The 21,809-nt window shown below is 41.0% G+C and overlaps 1 protein-coding gene across 1 annotated transcript; it reads left to right on the forward strand.

Moving 5' to 3' along the window:
* The first annotated feature begins 306 nt into the window (after window positions 1–306).
* On the forward strand, window positions 307–14,162 carry LOC117137032 (putative uncharacterized protein DDB_G0271606). The gene is made up of 5 exons (XM_033298237.1): window positions 307–1,166; window positions 8,998–9,043; window positions 10,602–10,734; window positions 11,883–11,998; window positions 12,258–14,162. Coding segments are annotated over exons 1-5 (2,202 nt in total). The 5' UTR covers window positions 307–1,164.
* The last annotated feature ends 7,647 nt before the right edge of the window (window positions 14,163–21,809 follow it).

Raw genomic sequence — 21,809 nt, forward strand, 5'->3', positions numbered from 1 at the left:
GAGCCGCATGCGATCTGCAAGGAAGTGAGAGAAGCGGGCGAGGAATTCCGGACCAGCCTTTCCGCCGAGCCATCTATCACCCACATGGACATGTCTGCGCCTCGAAGAATTTATAACGACAAACTGTAAATGCGAGAGAGGGACGGATGGCGGGGGCGGTTCGAAGCGGGAGCGAGTGCGAGCGGAAACGAGCGCGGTACGAACACGGATTCGGGTTTGTCGGCGTCGGCGGCGGTTCGGTTCGAGACGACGACAAACGCAATAGCTCGATGTTCGACGACGCTCAGATTCAGATTCAGTTTCTTTTCACCTTTCGTCGGTTGTAGATCGCTGCCAGCGGAAGCAACGGATACCAAGTCCCAGACACACAGGCACCAAATGCCTTGGAAAATATTTTTGAAAAATTCCAAGTCACAATCGAGAGCAACTAATGCGTTCGAGCCAGATTAATTAGCCAGAGGTGAAAAGTGCATTGCGCGGCTACAGATACTGATTTTGTTTTAAAAATCGCACACCCAAATCCAGTTAAAAAAAAAACACAAGCGAAATATATATTTTCGAGTGCCCCAGTGCCAGTGCAAAAATAAGAAAGCTATCGCAAAATAAATCAAATTTTGTGCAACGCGAGAATACACAAAAGATATATTCGAATAAATACAACTAATAATATCGTGTCGTCGTTGCGTCGCCGTTGACAAAAGTGCAATACAATCATCATATATTTATTACAACCAATTACATATTGTTAATCAAAAGTAATAAAATACGCAAATCGATGCGAAATATTGCATGTACATAACAAAAAGTGCGGTTGGAAAAATACAAAAATTGCAAGAGTTACGAAAAACAAAAACGAAAAACTGAAAACCAAGCAACACGCCCGGATTCGATTGCATTTTTTTGCGGTGTAGTTGTAAATTTGTTGACGCTGCTTTTCTGCCCAAAAGTATCAGATTCGGATTCGCCGTACACATCCACATATGCATACGCCAGTTTATAAAACTTCTGATTTCTGAATTTCCGCTCGGACACCAAACTCAGCAGAAAATTAAAACTCTTTCGTCAGTCAAATGATAGACTTGCGACGATACTACGCACAAACCCATGTTGGATTATAATTTATACCCTTAAATTTGGGGGCTACAATGCGGCCAAAAGTATACGATGTAAGTTTTGCGTTATTATTCCTGCCAATGATAAAATTTCAGTTCCTAAAAAATTCCAATAACCACATAATGTTAACGAGACTGTCTAGTATATATGTTTATGAGGGTTCCTCAGAACGTTTTATAGTCATGATAAATTTATAAAGTCATAGTCGTTCTATGGAAATTGGGCTGATTGGTTTAAGCAGTAAACCAAAATGGCATGCTATTTAAGGTATTAATTATTGGGGTTAATGCTACAAGGTTCTACTTTTGGGTTCGTTTTAAAAATTATGTGCCATGTTAACATATTTTTTCTTCGAATACTGAATATTCGTAAACCACGTGCACAGCAAAAGGAGTGGAACACGCCATGCCCGAACCAAAAACCGATGGCAAACCATACGCAATCCAAGGAGTAATCCGCAAATACCATGACCTGTGTTCTTCGCTCCCTTTACTTTTCGCACAATTCCCACACAAACACACACACAAATATAAAAATAATATATATGATGGACGGAGGGCTGTTTATCAGGCGCAACGCCATTTCACTTAAAAAACAATTTCCAAACGCACATAAAAAGCACAATTATATGTTCGAAACAAGATATATGAAATGTGCCAAAGACCAAGTTCAGTCTGATTCTGATTCCGAGTCTTGGTTTCTGTTGCTGTTTCAGGTTTAGTCTCAGTTTCGGGTTCAGGTCCATAATTGCCGTTTATAACTTGTTATGGCACCAACACATGCAAACTGCCAGGATAAATCAGCTCGTGTGTGTATGCGTTCGGTGCTCCTGTGTGCGTACAACCCCTTTTTCGAAAAACTTTCGAGGGTTTGTGGCGTGTTCTGTGATCAGGACATTTACCTGAGTTATAAATCAATTGCAAACGCGCCAACCCCCGTTTAAAATCATTCGCGAAACTCGCATGGTTAGCATTAACCTAAAGCCTTTAATACCGATTAATACAGAGTAATTGTTTCTAATCTCAGTCACAATCCCCACCTTATACCAAACCATAAACGAGTTCAACATTTCACAAGGCAAACAGTGCCACGCCCCATCGAAAATATTTTCGTAGAGACACACGATAAGCGTCTCGTTTTCCTGTAAAAATAGACAATATTTGATTTGATAATTCGAATTCGTTTTCTCCTTTTATTAATTAAACGGAAATACGTTGAGATAACACCCGTGAGCGCAGAACTTTTGGGCTTGGTCTAAATCGATTGATAAGCACGAACGGCAGCGTTATTTTCTGGGCCCAAAGAAGATCCATTAGGAAAAGATCATCGAATGGAACCCCTCGAATTGTATACATTAATCTACACCCTCGAGACTTTTATTGAAATTTATGATTTGGCCACGAGGCACGAGCTCAAATGCCAAAACATCATAAATACATCTGTGACTAGGCACATATTTTTGTGCAGCTTTGATTAATGCAATCGAGAAACCCAGAAACCGAATCTTGCCTCATTTGTTACCGTTAATGGAGGCCGGACAACCTTGGCCAAGTTAATTGCACTCTTTTCTATCATGACTCGTAGGAAAATCACCAAGTTCAACGAACAAATATGTAAATGTAAATTCTAATACATACTCATATCCTAGAATTCTCAAAGCTCGACATTGATAATTACTATTTAAAATATGAAATTATCATTGAACGTGTCAGGTTCCTGGTTTATTCGAAAAGGTTGTTAAGTGTACGAAAGTTTGAGGAAATTAACAGACCAACAAAAGTTTGCTGGCGCCCAAAGCCGCTAAATACAACAAAAAATGTCACATCCCAGGTTTATAATTAGGTTACGCGCGGTTGGAAAAAGCTGCATATGTACATACATACAAAAAGTGGGTTGCGAAAAGTGGCTTTAATAATTGAGGCTCCAAACAAATGACGCCAAAGCTAGAAATCGAGAATCAGCATTGGGAAACGTCCCCAAAAGGCACGTCCCTCGTTGCCCTACAATTTCATACAGATAACACGGCGATGATGTATAGCAGCATATATATAGCTTATAGAGTATATCAAACGATTAGTCACATTGGCAGCTGGGATCAGAAGTTTATAAGTAATACGCCGACGGCAAAGCCGCGTCACAAGTCGCGTCTGAATTTGTTTATTATCATCACACAAAAGCGTAGAGAATTCGGTTAGTACATTCCGGACACACTCCCACCACCTGTACGATTAACTCTGTCTGGGATTATGGAGGACTTAACCTGAGAGGAATGGATTTTTCTGGGCGATAAGCTAACGAATTCACCGCACGCCGCAGATATCTCGATTGGCTTTCTTGCCGATATTCAATTTGCAATCGATTTCCGAAGTATATGGCTTAATGTCTTTATGACCAGCTCAATGCCAGTGACTAAGTGGCCAAGATCTGGGCCACATCTGAGCCGCCAGCAAAGTTTTCCCAAGTTGGGAATAAAAATAAAAGAAAAAAGCGAATGAAACGAGTTCGTCACTATCTTATCAGCACGTTCAAAATATACGCCATGGCGTACTACGAGTACTACGTTCATACATACTGGTCTATATCTTCATAAACTCGTATGGGTATATACAAAATAATAACAATGCGCCAAAAAAGTAACCATGCGGCCGCCAAGTGTTTATAGTTTGTTTTGCTTTTTCGTATGGTTCTAAAGAGCCAATCAGCAAAGCCCCCCCCTACCCCAAAGTTTGGCCCCTCGAAGGGCTCTATGATTTTTTACTACGTTTCGCTGGGGCTTTTACAACTCTACGAAAAAAAATATTTGCTTAGAGCGACAGGGACGGCTGATTAAATTGTTCAATTTATGCCAAATATTTGCATTTGGGCATCACAGCTGCACAGAGCTCCACGATTGCCGATGCACCTGACCCACAATGCTGGCCATTGGTTGTTTTATTGGTGTTGTCATTGTTGGCTCAGTGTTTCGTAAAAGGAAAATAACAAGCCACAAACACACCCACTTTCGGAGGTCCCACGAAAAATCATCAGAGATAAAACGCATCGATGGTAGTTTTTTTTTTTTGATGAATTAGAAAGTTTTGTATTTTCGCCCAGAGGCGTTTCTTTGGATCCCCCCAAACGCTAATCAGCTTAGCGATTGATTTATCTTTTCGGTTTATTGTCTAGGTGATTTATTGGCAAGCGACTATCGACGGTTATCAGATATTTACAGTAATGTAAGACTGGCTTTTATTGAACCATAACGGCCGATGATAAGGCCCCCAACCGATTTCGATATATTCACCGATCCGCTTTGAAACCATATCAAATGTATTTGCTTAGCCATTTAAGCTGGCAATTTAGCCGGAATGGAAACCGAAACACGCGTTTTACCCCCTAGTTCAGGTGCAAGGCAATTATTATTTGCTTCCAGAAAAGGTGTCATATTTGAGTAGCCCGCTCACAGCCCTAGACAAATTCAATGGATGCACTTGCCTTTTTGTTTGCCTTCAACTCGCCATCGTCTCATCGATTTCGTCGCCATCTGGCCATCTCTTTCTCCGGCCCCAGTCCCGTCTCTTTCGCGCTGTCTGGGCCGGTGTTGACACTTTGGGAAAGTTGCTGAATGCCTAACAAAGTACATATATTCGCAGCCACTTAAGTAGCCCGGACTTATCAAAAGGGCTGAGAGCACCATGGCCGAAAGCCGCTTATCACCTCCGACGGTGCAGCTGTCCTCCTGGTGCGAAAATCGCATTAGATACAACCCTATATATCCCCCTATAAAGCGGTATTATAGTCGGTATAGGGATAAAAAAGGGGGTGGACACACTGAGCAAAACACGTGATGTTTATAATCATTAATAAAGTTAACAATACAATACTGCATTCAATGCGAACCATTAATCAAACCAACAGCCAAACAATTAATGTTTATTAACAGTTCGAAGACTTTATCACAACTAAACTTTTTTTATAAATATTTGGTAAGGCCTTCTTCACAGTGGTAGATCCTCTCCAAATATATAAATATATAAATATATATATAAATATATAAATAATAATTCCTGAACAGAGCACATTTTTTCTCAGTGCATCCAAAGGTGAGAGGGCGGCTTGCTAATGAGGCGAGATTTGTGTGGCGGCACGTCGACTTTTTCAGCATTCCAGCACTTTACTGCCACCGCCCCCGGCAGCCTTGACATCAAATGATTCGTCTCCTATATATATCTACTGAACAGTCTGAAAACAACATTAGCTTATCGCTGGGGTACACTGAACTCTCACGGATTCCCGTTCCCATACCCAGTGCTCCGGTGGTCTGATGGTGGTGGTGGTGCTCCCTGCTCTATTATATTTGGGGCGTTGCTTTGGTGGCTACCAAGTTCAAGGGGTTTTTGGGGGACGCGGAGGAAATAACCGAGATGAATGGGAAAGAGCACTCTTGGTGCCAAAAGTATGCAAAGTTTTTGGCATGCTGCGCGCAATCTCAAGTCTTAGCTCTTAATTAAAGTGGTCTGGAAAGGGGCCAAGAAAGTGTGCTGGAATTACCTAAAGCTTAAAGATTGTGTTTCTTAAATTTTTTAGAAGTTTTGCAAGTAATGGAAATTACTTATAATGGCATTGAGCGTTTTGCCATTTCCTGCCACACTTTTTTTTGTCTTTCTTGATTTGCATATTGTTCTACATCTCATGTCGCATTGAAATGCATACTTCACATTCCCAATCCGAAACTGAATCCGATCCAATCCCACTGCCTGTTGCAGTTGCAACTGCAGTCGCTGCTGTGCACATTCCTTGCACATACATATATAAATATTTTCAAATAATGCCCACCAGCTCGGCGCCCTGCTGCAAAAACAATGGCAACACAAAACTGGCAACTGTCGGGAGTCAGTTGAGTACTCGTGGCACAAAGTACGTTTCGTATACATCCCTTCCAGTTGGAACTTCATTAAGTCGTGGGACAGGGCAAACACGTAAAAGTTGCAGTTGCAGCCGGAGAAATCGGCGGGGTTCGAGGGATTTCGAGGGGTTACCGAGGGATGAGGCTTAGGGTTGCTCGGCGAAAAGCGCAAGGTGGATGATGTAAGAGTATTAAGTAACAGCCAGTTCCCCGTTCGAGCCAACCCTTAAAACAAAGGAAAAAATTGCATTAAGTGCAGCCGGGCAACCGGGCACACCGAACCAAATAAAAAACTGCACAAAAAATGAAACAGAGGGTGCCCTCCATCATCATCATCATCGTAATCATGATTGTACCCACCGTCATTGCAATCGAAATCATTCGCACAATTGACAGCATAAAATTTCACACCATAACACGTGGCAGGAGGGCAAGTGGGAAAATCAGGAGCATAATTACACGATGGATTACCCACAACACGTGCCCGCAATCAGAGTACAATGCCTATCACTTTCCTCGCCGACTATCTGGCGAATCTTTGTGCCAATTCATTTTTGTGTCCAAATACACTTTATGGCCTAATCTAATCGGCTGCGCATTCCGCAGATGCCATATGTATTTCGTATATATGTGTATACGAACAATTATGCGGCTATAAGTGAGCTGGAAGCAACAAGTGTTAAAGTCTAGATGCCAACACGTGCCCCGTTCTCGAGAGTCGGAGATTCGAGGCCCAAACTAGTTTGCATTCGATTCCAATCGAATGGAAAATAAAGAGACCCGCTGCTTAGCATATTATCGATCGATGCGATCGCAACGAAGCACTTGGAGTTTAATTTTAATTTTAGTTACCAGATTTATAAGTATACCGCCGGTGGCCAAAAGCCCCGTACAATCGAGTGGACAAACTAATTAAAGGCCTGAAAATGTCGCCGGCGATTAGATTGCACATGTCGAATGTGGTCGCTGTGACGTCGATGGTATTACGAAAGGAGGTTCCACTGTTTCGATTTCGAGACTTTGTGAATGAAAGCTCCACGACGTTCGTGGTGGTCCAAGCAAAAAATAAAAGAAATGGAAAAATGTGAGCACGTAGCGAAAGGAAAACTCTCAATCGAAAACTATTGCTATTGAGTATTCAGGGCACACTATCCCGAGGTGCGGGGCTCTTCGACATTGCGTAAGCCAGACCAAGGAAACTGGGGACTCCACCAGCGAAGAGACCCTTACTGGCTCCGTTCTGGGCTCCTGTCTGCATACCAAATAAGGTAATTATGAGTCGCAGAAGCGAACAAAAGTGAAGCAGAGACAGAGGCGACTGGCCATAGAAGCGATATCGAGTTACATACATGGGAACCGACGATGCACGGGGAAAAATACTTAGTTAATTCACAGAAACTTCAACTAGAAAATATTTAAAATTCACAGCATACATTAAGTGCTCACTATTTCATCACTTGCAATACCATTTCATTAACCAAAAGCGGACTGAAATTTACTAGCGACAAGTTATCTAAATAAACATAAATAGCAATCTAGAGCTAAATATAGAAAATGATTTGCCATTTTTGATTTCACAAGTTATCTATAGCTATTGTCATTATTGGATATTATTGGATCAGTTTGGCAATTCGTTTTTCTCTCTGTAAAGCCGCGGTTCATGCGTTTGGGGTCCTTTTGTCTGGTCTTAGAGAACTTCTGAACTTTTGAAGTTTTGGTATCGGTTTCAATTTCAGTTTTCGGTTTTTATGTTCTGCGGTTGCCAGGCCTCAAAAAAAAAAGGCTTTTCTTTTTTGTCTAACTACCTAAGCTAACTGGAATTTCGTAAGCTTCTGCTATTGATCTGCCAGCGGTCGCGGAAAAGCCATGCAATAATTTACTTAGAAATCCAGCTAAGCATAAATTGCAAGAGCTTCAGGTCGACTTAATTGCCAGACAAGCACCATCGCAAAAAAAAAAAAAAAAAAAAAAAAAAAGCGTTTGAAAAATATTGTGCTCCTTCGACGGGCATTGTGAAATTTCATTGAGAATGCCCGTGTGTGTTTGCGTTTGCACATTTCAAATGAACTTTATTGTCTGCTGTGAAATTGAAAAATGATAAAAATCGCACGCCACCAGGCATTTGATTTGGCAGAGCTGCTTTTGGCTTTATTTTCAATTTTTTTTCGGGACTGCCCACTGAGAGGGTTAGGGATTTGGATTTGGCACTAAGGGCCCTCGCCAAGTCGCCTCCTCCTGGGGCAGTTTTAACTTTTGACTCTCGTTCGTTGCATATATTGATTTCTCGAGCTCGATTCTTTGCGTTTTCACTTTTCAAGCGCAGAACAGAGAGACCTTCGTCTTAAGAAACTACCCTTCTGGTTCTTGAGTTCTGTTCTTGTTCGGTGCTTTTTTAAACTTTTTTTTTTTTGCATTTTTGTAGTTCAGTTCAGTTCAGTGCTAAGCTGAAATCAATGACCTTTTGGGCCCGGGGATTAGTTGGTCGTGAAACGAAATATGCAGTGCGGAAAGTACAACAAAATATGGCAAGACTTGTTCGGCTGAATCGATAAAAATGAAACAAAAAACAGGGGAAAAAAAAAAGCACATTTTCCTCTGGCGTTTTCCGAGTGGCCACTTGTGGTCACTTGTGCTGGTGTGACATTGAGCCAGAGGCACTGGAAGGGCTCTCCATGGAAATCCGATGGATACGTGCCGCATTTTTTATTTAAATACATTTTTTACATTTTTAGAGATATCACGATCGGCCGTAAAATGACTTAATTGTTGTTTAAGACGGAAGTTCGTCTCGGAAAAAAAAACAATACAAAACAAAACGAATAAAGTTGAAAACAAATCAATAAAAGCAATAATAATCATTAATAATAATCTGTAAGATTTATGCAAATGTTTTTCCTTTGAATCACACTCAACTCTTTATTTATAGTGGCTAGCGTAATTTTATTGTGAATACTATTGAACTCTGATACTCATTTCGTTTATTTTTCGCCTACTTGCAGGTTCCACAAGTTCATGCCCAATGTCAGGACTTATATTATACTGATGGTGAGTTTTTGTCCCACTGTGACTACTGCGATTTGAATTTTTACGACCTGTATATCTTAGCAAATTTATGGGTTATGAATAACTTTCGCAGGGGATTTCTCCAAACTAGCATAGCTTAGTATTTTCCTAGAATAGTTCGGGCAAAAGCCTTGATCCAGTTTTGGCTATTGGATGGCCAAAAACCATCTGGATATCTTCAATCTCAATCGAAAGCTGTGTTGCTTTCAACACACTCTGAATAATTATCTTGAGAAATGTCAAAATATTTTTATTCGTTCGAGAGATTGAGTGTGTGTAATCGAAATCGGAGTGGGGGCGAAGCAATTCGGAGTTTTGATATGGGAAGCGTGTGTACATTGGAGTGGCTCTCGGTTTTGTGGGGTCTCTCCACTTGAGGCGGCCCATAAAAAATAATAATTATTATTATTATGATTATGATTGTTACACATACACGGCGGGGGGAACGTCATTGAACTATTGAAAAGGTCGCACGGCATTCTCAGTTTTTTCCCTCTTAATTTTTTTTTTTGAGAAGTGCAAACAGAAGGCCTTGCTCTCCTTCCATCCATCTATCCAAAAAAAACTGACATTGTGTCAACTCGATGATGGAGAATATGAGGCATGTCAACCACTTGCTCAACCCAAAACGATTGCTTAAGCCCCGATAAATCGATCGGCACGCGTCGATCTCAGTGCTTAGGTCAATTTGTTTTGGATTGTATCCACAAACCCATCGCTTACCCACCCAAAAGTCCTACTAAGCCCCATGCTGAAGTCCAGCGTTATTTTTGGCCATTCCCCCATAAATAGCTAGTAATGGTTCCTGGTCGCTGGTGGTGCCGTGTGGTGGGCAGACCTTATAAACGACATGATGTATGGGGATGGTCCGATTTAAGCTCCGATAAATACTCGATTTGCACTCGCCACACTTTAAATGTCATATGTCTGGCTCGTTTGGCCGATTTGCATATTTCATTATCTTAGAATAATTGTGATATCATACGAGCAGTGGGTCGAAATTCGGTGGTCCAAAGGTCGAAAACGTGCCAATTATGGTGGACATGAGACACAAACGTGTCAGGTGGTGAAATATATAATTCTGGAGCTTGTCTTGTGTCAGGTGATTTCCAAAAGGTTCTTCGAGCCATGGAAATGCGTTCAAATCACATGCAGATGCTGATTCCCCACAATCATTCTTGCAAATTCCAAGCAATTAAATTTCGTAATGGGACATTTTCTCTAATTTAAATGCATGGGAACGAACTACCCGTATCTGCAGAATGTCAAAGCTTAGAACAACATATCCCATTGAGAAACCAATTACCTGGACTACCATAACACCGCCATAATGGCCAAGTTGGCCAGCGGGCCCAACTTTGACCATAAAAATTGTGTGTCGCATGTGCGGGGCGGTGTAGTAAAAAGCTCATCGTATTAATGGAAATTTATGGACCAAAAAGGGTTACTCCGGTGCAGGATTAGTGGCCAGATGTGGCTGTAATGCAGATGAATCGTCCATTAATCGAGGTACCATCCTTTTCTCCTTCTTTTTTTGCAGACTTTTGTGGCTGCTATTGCGTGGTCAGCAAGCGCCGCGAAGAATGTTTTAACATTGAGCAAACACAGCGAACTTGCGCTGCACATCAATTCGCACGGCAAAGTGACCGCCGAGAACATACTGCGGACATATCGTAAGTATTACTTAAATATAAAATATATCACTTAAATATTCCGAACTGAATGTGAACTGGGACGGCTCTTACTCATGCGTCTCGCGTTCATCAATTACCATTGGCATTTAAATTAAATTGGCATTTGTACAAGTACTTCTATAGATGCGTATGTTTGCGGATAAAGTCTGGTCCCCTTAAAGTGAACCAATGCTTAAAGTAAAATAAAAAAAATGATTTTATAGGCCTATATATTATAATTTTTTTTTGTTTAATTTAATTGACTATTGACGCACACATTTCCGCATAGTACCATTTAAAATAGTCAAAGCTAGCCAATTTCGCCTGTACCATATGTATTGTGAGCCCTGTCTGCGTCTGGATCTTCGTCTGTGGCTGTGCATGCTGTGTGCTTAATTAAATTATTGGTAATTTAATATTTGATTGATGTTATGAACCGCGCCGAACGGCGCCCATTGCGGTTTCGTATTTGTTTTTTTTGTGTCCGGCCGCTCTTAATTTATTCGGAATTCATTTGCTGCGGTTTCCAAGCCTCCGCAGCTCTGAAGTTCAGGAGCATTCATTGTGGGTTGATGACTGAGCGAAAGTGACAAGATCAGGCGCCGCCTTGCGTCACATATGTATATGCAAAAGTCCAAGGGATTTTCAGCGATCCACAGCCGTTGGGCATAAACGAAATCCCAATCCAATGAAACGGAAACTAAATTGTCAGCACGGTATTTTATCTTATCGGGCAGCAGGCGCTACTGGGGCAATTTGATCGATTTGCTGGGTCTTCGAAGGTCTTTCCCGAAGATCCGAGTCCAAAGCCTAACACCAGCCAATTCGATCGGAATTATCAGACCTAGCTCAATTTCAGGGTTAAACCCTTTCGCCCAGTGAGAGTTCAACGACTCAGTGCCGGTAATTGACTGGGGCGATCCATCCATTGATTTCATCAAGTCTTCCACTGAAAAGGCACACAGTTTCATTCTAATCAAAAGCCCCTTCATAACTTTATCAAAAACCTTTCAATTAATTGGGTTATCTGTAGGCGCTTCGAGTGGTTCCAGTTCCAGTTCCATTAAATATTTACACAATAGCCACCGCACGTTTGTTTGCCAATAATTAATTAAATTTCGGATTTTGTCCTATCTCGTTCCTTATAGAATACTTCAATATGGAAGCTGTCAACGATGTGTTCAGTCCGGATTTCAAAATTACCATATATTCGGCGGATGTAGACTACTATCTGTGCTTCCATCACGGCAGACTGGTTGGAAAGGTGAGTTTTAACCAATTGTTATAGTCACTTAAATTTAAAATCGAAACTTTAAAAGCTCAAGTGGTTTCTATGATAATAGTTAATAATAAATTACATATTTAAAATGTGCCTTATTAAGCTGTTTAGCTTATCTGAAAATCTTGCTTGATTATATTTCCATTTTTGAGCTAGTTATACTACTTATTTCCCTCTTAAAGATATGGGTGTTTTGTTTTAAGTCCTTACTAAGTTCTCTTTCCCTTCTTTTTTTATTCTATAGAGAAACGCCACAAAGGAGTGCCACTTTAAGGAGGGAATCTTCATGGGCAATCAGAACTTTAGTAGCGCCTACAATCCAGTGCTGCGTGTGGGTTTCAAGGGAAATTTCAAGCCCATTGGCTTGAATGATTTTTCCAAACCGAAAGTGATGAAGAAGGCCATACTGTTTTTCTTTCCTTTGAATGAGGAGAAATTCAATTTACATTTGGCTGAAGTGCTGAGCAGTAGCACCACCACCACCACCACGACGACAACAACAACTACATCAACCACAACAACGACAACACCACCACCCAGTACCACCACAACAACAACCACAACAACCACACCAGCTAGCCCAGTGGCGGTCACAAAACGGACGCGTTCCAAATCGCGTCGCCCAACAAGTATTAATAGCAATAGTAGCAACAGCAATATCCCTGACAAAATCAGCAGACACAACAGTAATAGCCTTAAGTCCTACAACCAAGCCAATAGCAACAACAACAACAACAGCAGTAACAATAATGAGTTGGATCTGCAGCAGCAACAGGTGATCCTGCAGAGAAATCGCAAGCTCAATCGCCGCCACAGGTTGCAACAAAAGAAGCGGCAGCTGCAACTGCAGCAGCAACAGCGCCGTCGCCAGCGGCAGCACGGCACAATGGGTGTTATGGCCCAGCCGCAGCCCAAAAACCTGGTGGTGCGTCATCATCACAACAATGCCACCATCATGGAGCGGCGCAGACGTCGCCGCTTGGAGCGGCAGCAGCACAAGTTGCAGCGCCAGTTGTGGGAGCGCGAGCAGCGCGAGGCGGGCGAAAAGGAGCGGGAACGCGAGCGGGTGGAGCATCTGCCCAAGGCCACCTCCTCGGCCTCCTCCTCCTCCTCCTCCTCGTCGACGGCCACCTCGACGGCTCTGACCGCCACGGCCGCATCGCTGGCACCCAGCGCCTTCAATTTGGTGGCCATCATGGCTGCCAGTCGTCGCAAGCGGGACAGGCGAAAACGCTCGGCGGGAGCAACAGGTGCTGGTGCGGGCGCAACAGGTGCGGGCGCAACAAGGGGCGGCGGCAGCAGCAGCGGCAGTCCGCCCGATGCTGATATGCAACTGGTTGAGCTGCCCTCGCAGCGATTGCAGCAGCAGGATGAGCAGCACCCACAAAACGAATACTCAAAACCCTATGTTAATAGTAACTTAAACTTAGATCTAGACCTAAACGTAAACGTAAAGCAACTAATTGATAGTAGTAGCGTTAGTGTTAATCATGCAATACCTGCCTTGCCAAAAAACTACAACTACTTGTACAGTAACGAGCATTATAATTTGAATACTAAAAGTAGCACGACTGATTCTAGTAGTTTAGACGATAGCACTAAGTTCGATAGTCCAAATAGCCATAGCCATAGCCATAGCCACAGCGCGTTCAATCAGAATATTGACAATAATCTTAAGCAATTAACCGATCGAATTGAACTTGCCTCAGCTGAAAGCCAAGTTGAGACAACAGCGAACCCCGAAGGTGAGACAGAGACAGTTACTACCGAAACTGTAGTGCAGAATCGCAATCATATTGATGCTAATAATATAATCGACGATAGCTATCCGAACGACGAGGAGCACGGAGAGCTGATTCTAAAGAAACTTCTTCGTGGCCTCAGGTTGCAACAGCAACAAGTGCAGCAACAGCAGCAGCAGCAGCAACAACCTAATATTGAAAACCCTAACGAAAATATTAATGTTGTTAACAATAATCAGAATCATAACGATGGTGGGCTGCTGACAAACAATAACCATAATAGTAATTACAATGAGCAATTTGCGAATGACGATGAAACGATACGAATTCAAAATAATAAATATGAAACACATATAGTACAATACAAACATGCGGTATTTATTTGGAAAATTGTAGGGGGTTTCTAGGATATATATCCAATAATCATTACTTGGCTATTTGTCAGTCTGTGAAAGTCACTGAGGTAAGTATTTTGTTACCTTGTATTACATAGATTTATAGATTTATATACAAGACATGATGTACGTGTTTTTCCCCTTATCATCTCTGGTCTGTGAAAATGTTTCCCCAAGATCATCTCGCAATCCGGAAACATCTATGGCAACATTTTTGTGGTCACCCAATTTGGCTATTCATAATGCGCATTCCAGCAAATCGTAAAAAAAATCAACTGGAAAATATCAAAACATAATTCGAAAATCGTGTAACAATTGATAAGAATCTACAACAATGTGACAATGTGTAAATCTCCTGACTGCCTGACCTCAATCTGCTCGGATAACAATAAATAATGTGGCGGCCAAAGTCGCCACAAAGTCGCGTGCAAAACGCGTGGGCGATTTTCGAATATTTCCATCACATCTTCTTTTGTGCTGCGATCTCCAGCGATCGGTGGAAACTATTTGATAGATGTTCGGGCCATGTTGACACCGCATAAATCATAAATACAGATTTCATATATTAATTTATGCAAAGTACCCGAGATGTATGGCGTGTCTGAAATTAATTAACCAGCGATTTCTGTGTCGCAGCGACACATGCAAATTCGGCTAGCTTTTCAGGCCTCGCATCGGATTTATCAACGAGTCGCGCTTGAGGTGTCCACCTAGCTGGCCAATCTCCGTCCAGCCGGACAGCTCTGGCCAAAACAAAGATCTCTCTTGGCCAACTGGCGCCGCGTGTCTGTGATCGCGCCCCTAAGCGAAAATTTAAAAAATATACAAAAATAAATAAAAAATCGTAAATGCTCACAACGAAACGCGGCACGCCAACGCCTTAGACCGATATTCACATATACGGAGTCGGCAAATGCCGCTAATGAAATTTTATTATACTCTCGCAGCAATAATTTATAAATTTGTTTAACAAAAAATAAATTTGTTAGGCAATAAATTTAAATACGCAAAGCACTTGCCACTTTTCTAAGGCGCTCTGTGATCTGTCTTCGCGGCTATCGAGATGCTCTCACGGCTTGGGTTTCATCAGTGGATGATGATGATAGAATCTTGGGTTTTCAAGCTGGGGAATTTGACATTGACGATATGGGTTTTCAATTCAAGGCTAGTCGTTGGAATCGAGAATCTTCTATTTGTGATTTAGCTATGATTAGCTAATGGAATTTAGAACATATAAAATAAATGCTTGAGTTTTTAATACAACTTACACCAAAACAAAGGATTAAAGTATCTGTACTTAGAACTACTTCTATTATTTATGTAGTACAATTATCTTGTATTTATTTATTGCCTATGGCTTGGCATTATCACGGAACTTTTTCCCCGATAATTATTCCCACAACACGTTTCAGCATACATTTTTTCAGAAACTTAAATAATTGACCAGACCCACCCATCCCATCAGCTTGAAGCTTTGTCCGGCATTTAAATGTTACACCTTCCCAGGCTGGATGAGCAGGTTTTTTTTTTTGGTTGGAGGGGAAGGAAGTGGAAATATCAAACACCCAAACAAATAAAACTCAAAATTTGCATTAGAATACGTCTCGGTTTGGCGTCAAAATAACTCAAAAGCAAATAGCTCACTGGTTTTGAGTTAAACTTATGGCCCAAGTCCAAGTGCAAGAACAACATGAGCAAAGTCGGTTAGGAATGTCGGTGGATATATGTATTTGTATACATTGTATATATATTTTATTACTTTCTTGTATACAAAAATGTTGTTAGGGTATTTTCGGCTAGGCGCCCTCGAAATTTCATTCGAATTTTGTGGTTACATTTTTTATTCTCAGCCAAGCTTTTTGTTGTCGAATGTTTATTGGCCAAATTAGCGTGTCAGGTGAAATTTAAGCAGATTTTAGTTGAGCATCGCCGGCTGTTTATGGGAAAATGATTAGATCCGCTTACGGCCAGCTATCGGTGAGATGTTTTTATGCGTTTATTTTTATGACACTTATTCTAATGAAGAAACATTTTAAGCCATGGCTTAAGTGACGGAAATGCCGGCGCATCTGGCCAACTCCGTACCCTTCACCACTTTCAGAGACATTCATATTCATGTTGATTTTTTAACCATTTTTCAAGTGCAGCTTACGCGGGGATTAAGCCAACTTTGACGACGGGCGGCAATTACGTGGGATTAGTTTGCATCTTAATTTAATTGTTGCAAATTAAATGCCTATGAATATAGGAAAAGTTGCACCTGTTGCAGCTCATTGATATTAGAGAAAATGATTTGCTAAAACTTGATGACCTACAAGATTATGAAATTAATGTAAAGGTAGATATGGTTGATGTCTATAATAAAATGATTATAGAAAATGATTGTCCTTTATACAGAAATCTTTTTTTAAGGTAAGAGACCATCGACCAAAGCAGGTTTTTTGCCAATAAACTTAAGCACTTCGTATCGTAAAATCCGTTTCGATTTATAGCTATTATGATGATATTTATAGCAAGCCACTAAAGTCACAAATGCTTCGTTAATGATGACCAAAAATATATGCGACGCGCTTATTAACAATTTGGCGCCATTTAAATCTTAACACGATTTTTTATAATGCAATAACTAAATTCGAAAAAACGAATCTGTCTTCTATATAGCGACGACAATGTCGGCGATTTTAATGGCATCGTTAAAGCAAATATCGAAAGGGAACCATGACGGCATCAAAAAACGTTTTACGACTTCGCGCCTTAGAACCAGCTCGTTCTTTTGCCTTTATTCGAGAAACAGTTGTGGACATTTTTTGTGCATTCTATATACGATCCGATCCGATACGATTGGATCCGTTCGGATGGGTGGGAATTCCGATAATTGCGAGAGTGGGAAGAGCAACCGGTTTCGGTTCGGGGGTACGGGTTAAAATTAAAATCTGACGCGCACTCAATTAAGTTTATTGCATTGCAAATCATGTCCGTAACCCATTTTTATTACGCTCTGAAGGTGTCAAGATGATTTGTCAATGTTTGGCCACGCCCTCCCACATTTACGCCTCCCTCCCACCACCCAACCAAACTGCCCCTCACCATCAGTACTTGACCATCGTAAAAACGCCGGTAAACAGTTAGCCCAGACACTTGGCCATCTGTTGCTGTGCCACTTGCACTGACGGAATGCTAACTGTTGCTCCCACCTCGACATTAACTTTAACTTCGACGTCGCCTTCAACTTCGACTTGGATGTAGAATCTGTAGATGCACTGAAAGAAATTTTATTCGCGGGAGAAAGGATTTAAAAAAGGGTAGTTCTTTATTTCATTATACGAATTTAAAGGAAGTATAGTTTGATCTAAGTATTATAAGTATGATTTGGTATTATCTTCGAATACCAGAAGTCAATACGTACATATGATTTTATGATTATATGATTATATGATTTTAAGAGTATTTATAAATCAAGCTAATCTTCTAATAATACTTGTCATTTTGAATGCCATTTTAGTTCCTTTACTATTCCTATGAATATCTGATGACAGATCGCGGGTGTTTCAAAATATACCATTCGCCTAAATGTGGGTCCAACAGTTTGGTTCGGTAATTAACCGCAAACTGACCTTCCCCATTGCAATTGGTAGTTGGCAGTTGGCAGAACTTGGCTTTTGGCACCTTTTGCGAAGCCAGTTTTTGCCGGCAGTCCACTTAGTAGGTGCCTTGTGCACACAATCATTGGTGTTTGGCTCGTCAGTGGCTCATTGTGTTCTAAGATAAGTTTTCAGTTTTTTCACATTCTATTTCTATTTTCTATTACTTTTCTTTTTGTTCTTCTCGTTCAGGTATTTAACGCCCCGTTAAAAGTAGGTTAAAGTCTTTAAATATTTTAATGGCACAGTTTTTCTCAATTTTAAATGGGTTCTAGTTGAACAGATCAAGTTAAGTGGGACTTATGTAAATGGAAATTTCAAAGGCAAGTCATTTCAAGAAGCTACTTTTATATTTAAAAAAATAAATTAATCTAACAATTAGAATTTGTCCATTAGCTTGCTTTTAGCTTTACTCATATACTTGCCATACATCATATTTTATTAAACCCCATGCCTATCATATTTTATGTCGTTGCTTGCAAAAAATGGACTCCTTGGCTTGGCGATTTGCCTGTACTTAGCCAAAATATTTCAAATATTTGCCAGCACCTGGAAAAAGTGTCTGCAGTTGCTGAAACTGCAAAACTAAGCGGCATGTTTACGTGGCAGCCACGTCACAGACATAAAATATTCATACAATATCATGCAGTCTCTGGCTTTTGAGTGCGGCTTTTGCAGCCAAGGCAAGGTGGAAGCCAAATTGAAACGGAGGCTAGCCAGCTAGATAGTTAGCCCGCCTGTCAATCCCTCATGGACTAAAGACTTAACTAGTTGACAAATAGCCCAGGTGGCAGCGAAAAAATCTACATAAATTCTCACCTCTGGCGGCAAACCCAAATCGAAGGCGATGGGAATAGCCTGGGCACAGAAATTTGTATTTGATTTTATTTTTAATTTTTTTTTTTTTTTGAAAATGCCAACTACTTGACATTTGCTTTCCAACTCCCAAACTTTCAAATGTTCGAAACTTCCCAACTCGACCGTTTGTGGCATCTTTTGTTGGCCGAAAAGCTTGGGCTTTTAATGATTCTTCGCGGGGCCTCTTTCTTTTGTCGAACAGCACCTTTTTGTGTCCAACTTTTCATTTTCAATCAGGCCTGTCAAATTTGTCAAGCTCGACGAGTTTTCAAGTGGTAGGAAATGAGCGGGGAAAAGCCGCGGAGAAAAATTACAAAAATGCATTCGAAGATGCGCGCATTCCCTTCGCTCTCCTAATCAATGGCATCTAATTAAATGGCGTTGATTGTTGTTGCCACTTTGACAAATTGTTGTTGTTTATTTGTCGGCCTTTTGGTTTTAATGTGTTTTTGATTGGGACGAGTCGGCTTAGAGGTTTCGGCCACAGCGCCCAGCTCTTTCCTCAGGTGTGAGGCATTTTGATTTATTCGCCCCCTAATCAGATAAAGTAAAAAGCTTTCAGTTTGAGTTATATGCTGCCTGGTTAACCGTTACCGAATGTTGGTACCCATTATATTTGGTAAGAGGGTTACGAACCATATTTTGTTTGGTTTGCCAAAAAGGAAATCCAGTTTAATCTCTGCGAAGGCTTTAAAAACAATGAGGCCCACAACATTGTTGAGTAAGTCAGATTATCTTGGATTGATTGTGGAAAATATAGAGTAGAAAGCGCTGGGAAAAAGTGTGGATTATGCGTGATTTATGTTAGATTTTTCGAATTTTTGCTTAAAGATTAATGTCTTTAATATGCAATTTTATGTTAATGCAAAAGCTACACTCGATATAAGTATATTTCTATTAAAAAGAGAGTTTTGGTAGAAATTCATCAACATAGGCGAACTACTTAGAAAATGACTGCTCTTCAGAAGAATGTGCCCACTTAAACATACCAGTTTAACCGAACTGAGCCATTTTTAATAAGTGGTAAAATAATTTGTAGTATAATTGAGCCGTTTTGAATATGAATTGGTAATTACGTCAGCAAATATACAATAAAACCTCGTCTTTCCCTGATCAACCAGTGAACTGAAGACATCTCGAATGTGATATTCTCAGACCCCTAACATTTCCCGCTCCCCCCCCAAAAAAAAACTGAGGTGTCAATATTCCGTTCTATTGACGCCCTCGAACAATAACCCGAAACAAACTTTAAAAACTTGTCCCCGGCACTCGACTGAGAGTCACAGAGGTTTCAGATCCAATCGATCGAGGTTTTGTTGTTCGCCGCCCCGCCTGAGAACTTGATTGGGCCGATCAATTTGATGATCGTGATCATGATGCCGATGCCGATGCCGATGTGGATGCTGATGACTTCATGGCAGTCAATCAGAGGGACCGGCGCATTTGAATAAGCAAAGAATATTTTTAAATAATTTCTCGCGCCAATATTATTAAAAATTTTACGACTTTTCCAATAAAAATAAGCGCATGTGACTCAACGGGACAGGGAATTTTTTTTTTTTTTAGGGAGGATCCGATGTGGGAAAGTGTCAAAATGTTTTGTCGCCTCCTGTCAGCCTGTCGACCAGTTGACCAGCCCTCTCGGAATTCGCCGACTGTTTTCCCCCCACATAAAGTATCTAAATTATGTAGCCGTAAATTATGGTTGGGAAATGCACGAAATTAGCATAAACCTTGACTCACCCACGACCAACTGCTGAGCGGACTTTGTTTTCCCGCGATCCAGTTAGAAAGTAGTAAAAGTTCGTTAGCCAGAACTCTTGTCAGCCGCTACAAAGTTGAAAATGTTAATTTTCCAAATGCATTTCTGTTGTTGTCATGGGCATTACATGTATGACATGATTTTGATGATTTGTAAGCTGTGATTCAGTGATCAGCGATCTAATGAGACCTAATGGGGCATTCTGGAAGGGAAGGCGGATACTGATGAGATATTTTTAATTTTATATTAATAAGCTTTGTTAGAGTTGGAAAGAATCCAATCAACGAACAAATATGATAATCGATTGCTCTAACTTTTGGACAAGGGTTCTTTCAATATTTTTAGCATATACATAGAATGCCAAAAGGTTTGAAATGCAACGCTTTGGTCACATGCCACCCAAGATTTAACCGATCCCAATCCCTTATCAGCGTGGCTAATTACAAGTAAAAAAGTAAAGTGCCAGATAAAACACTTCTGCCCTCAGATAGCACACACCTATTCGTGCTCAGTAGTTAGTCCAGGGAACTGTTGCAAAAAAAGTGGACAAAGGGAGCGACAGGGCACGACGTGGGCTGAGGCGATAAGAGGAACCAGCCAGGTAGAGTCCGGATTCCAGCCTGGCCCAAATGTCCAACGAATTGACAATTTATGTGACAGGCCGTGCATAATTGAGGCCTTTGGCAATTGGCAACTGACGGTTGTTGGCCAGGTAAACCTCGCCGGGTAATAGGTATGTAATTTTTCTTGGTAAAACTTAATTTCATTGATGTCCTTGCACAGGATCGTCGTGTGCCTTCGGCCGATGCCTCGTCGGTGGAATATCAAAGAATCGAATCCCATACAATTGGAGTGATTTATATGGTCATTGATAGACTGATTTTTATAGACTACAGCCAATTAACAGCTGCCTTCGACTTCCGTTTTTGGCTGACGGACTCAATCTATTCTAGACTCTAATTGTGGATAATTGCGGCTAGCGCCAAGGTCGAATGATTGATTTGTCCGGGCCGTAAACTTCTAGAAAGAGGGATGTGCCAGCAATAAGACATAGTCCCCGGAAAACGGAACAGACCTCTCTACGTGAACCCATCTCAAGTGTTATTGCCTCCGGCCACTAAACCGACTTAGTGGGCAATTCTCTATTGTTAAGCTCTTAGTTCAGCGATAAGACATAATTTAGCCAAAGCTACCAGTTCTAACCGGTTATACACTTATCTACAAAGTATACTTCCCGTTTCAGTTACACCCACTGCCATATAAACTATAGTATATATAGTAATTTAAACGGACGCACCTCTGATCTACGCCGTGCTTCCTGACTCACCTCAAGTGATAACTCTAATTTCTGTGTGTGAATTCTTGGAAATAAATTGCTGTGGTCATGGCTAAATGGAA

Source organism: Drosophila mauritiana, chromosome 2R (assembly GCF_004382145.1).
Source record: "Drosophila mauritiana strain mau12 chromosome 2R, ASM438214v1, whole genome shotgun sequence".
NCBI lineage: Eukaryota > Metazoa > Arthropoda > Insecta > Diptera > Drosophilidae > Drosophila > Drosophila mauritiana.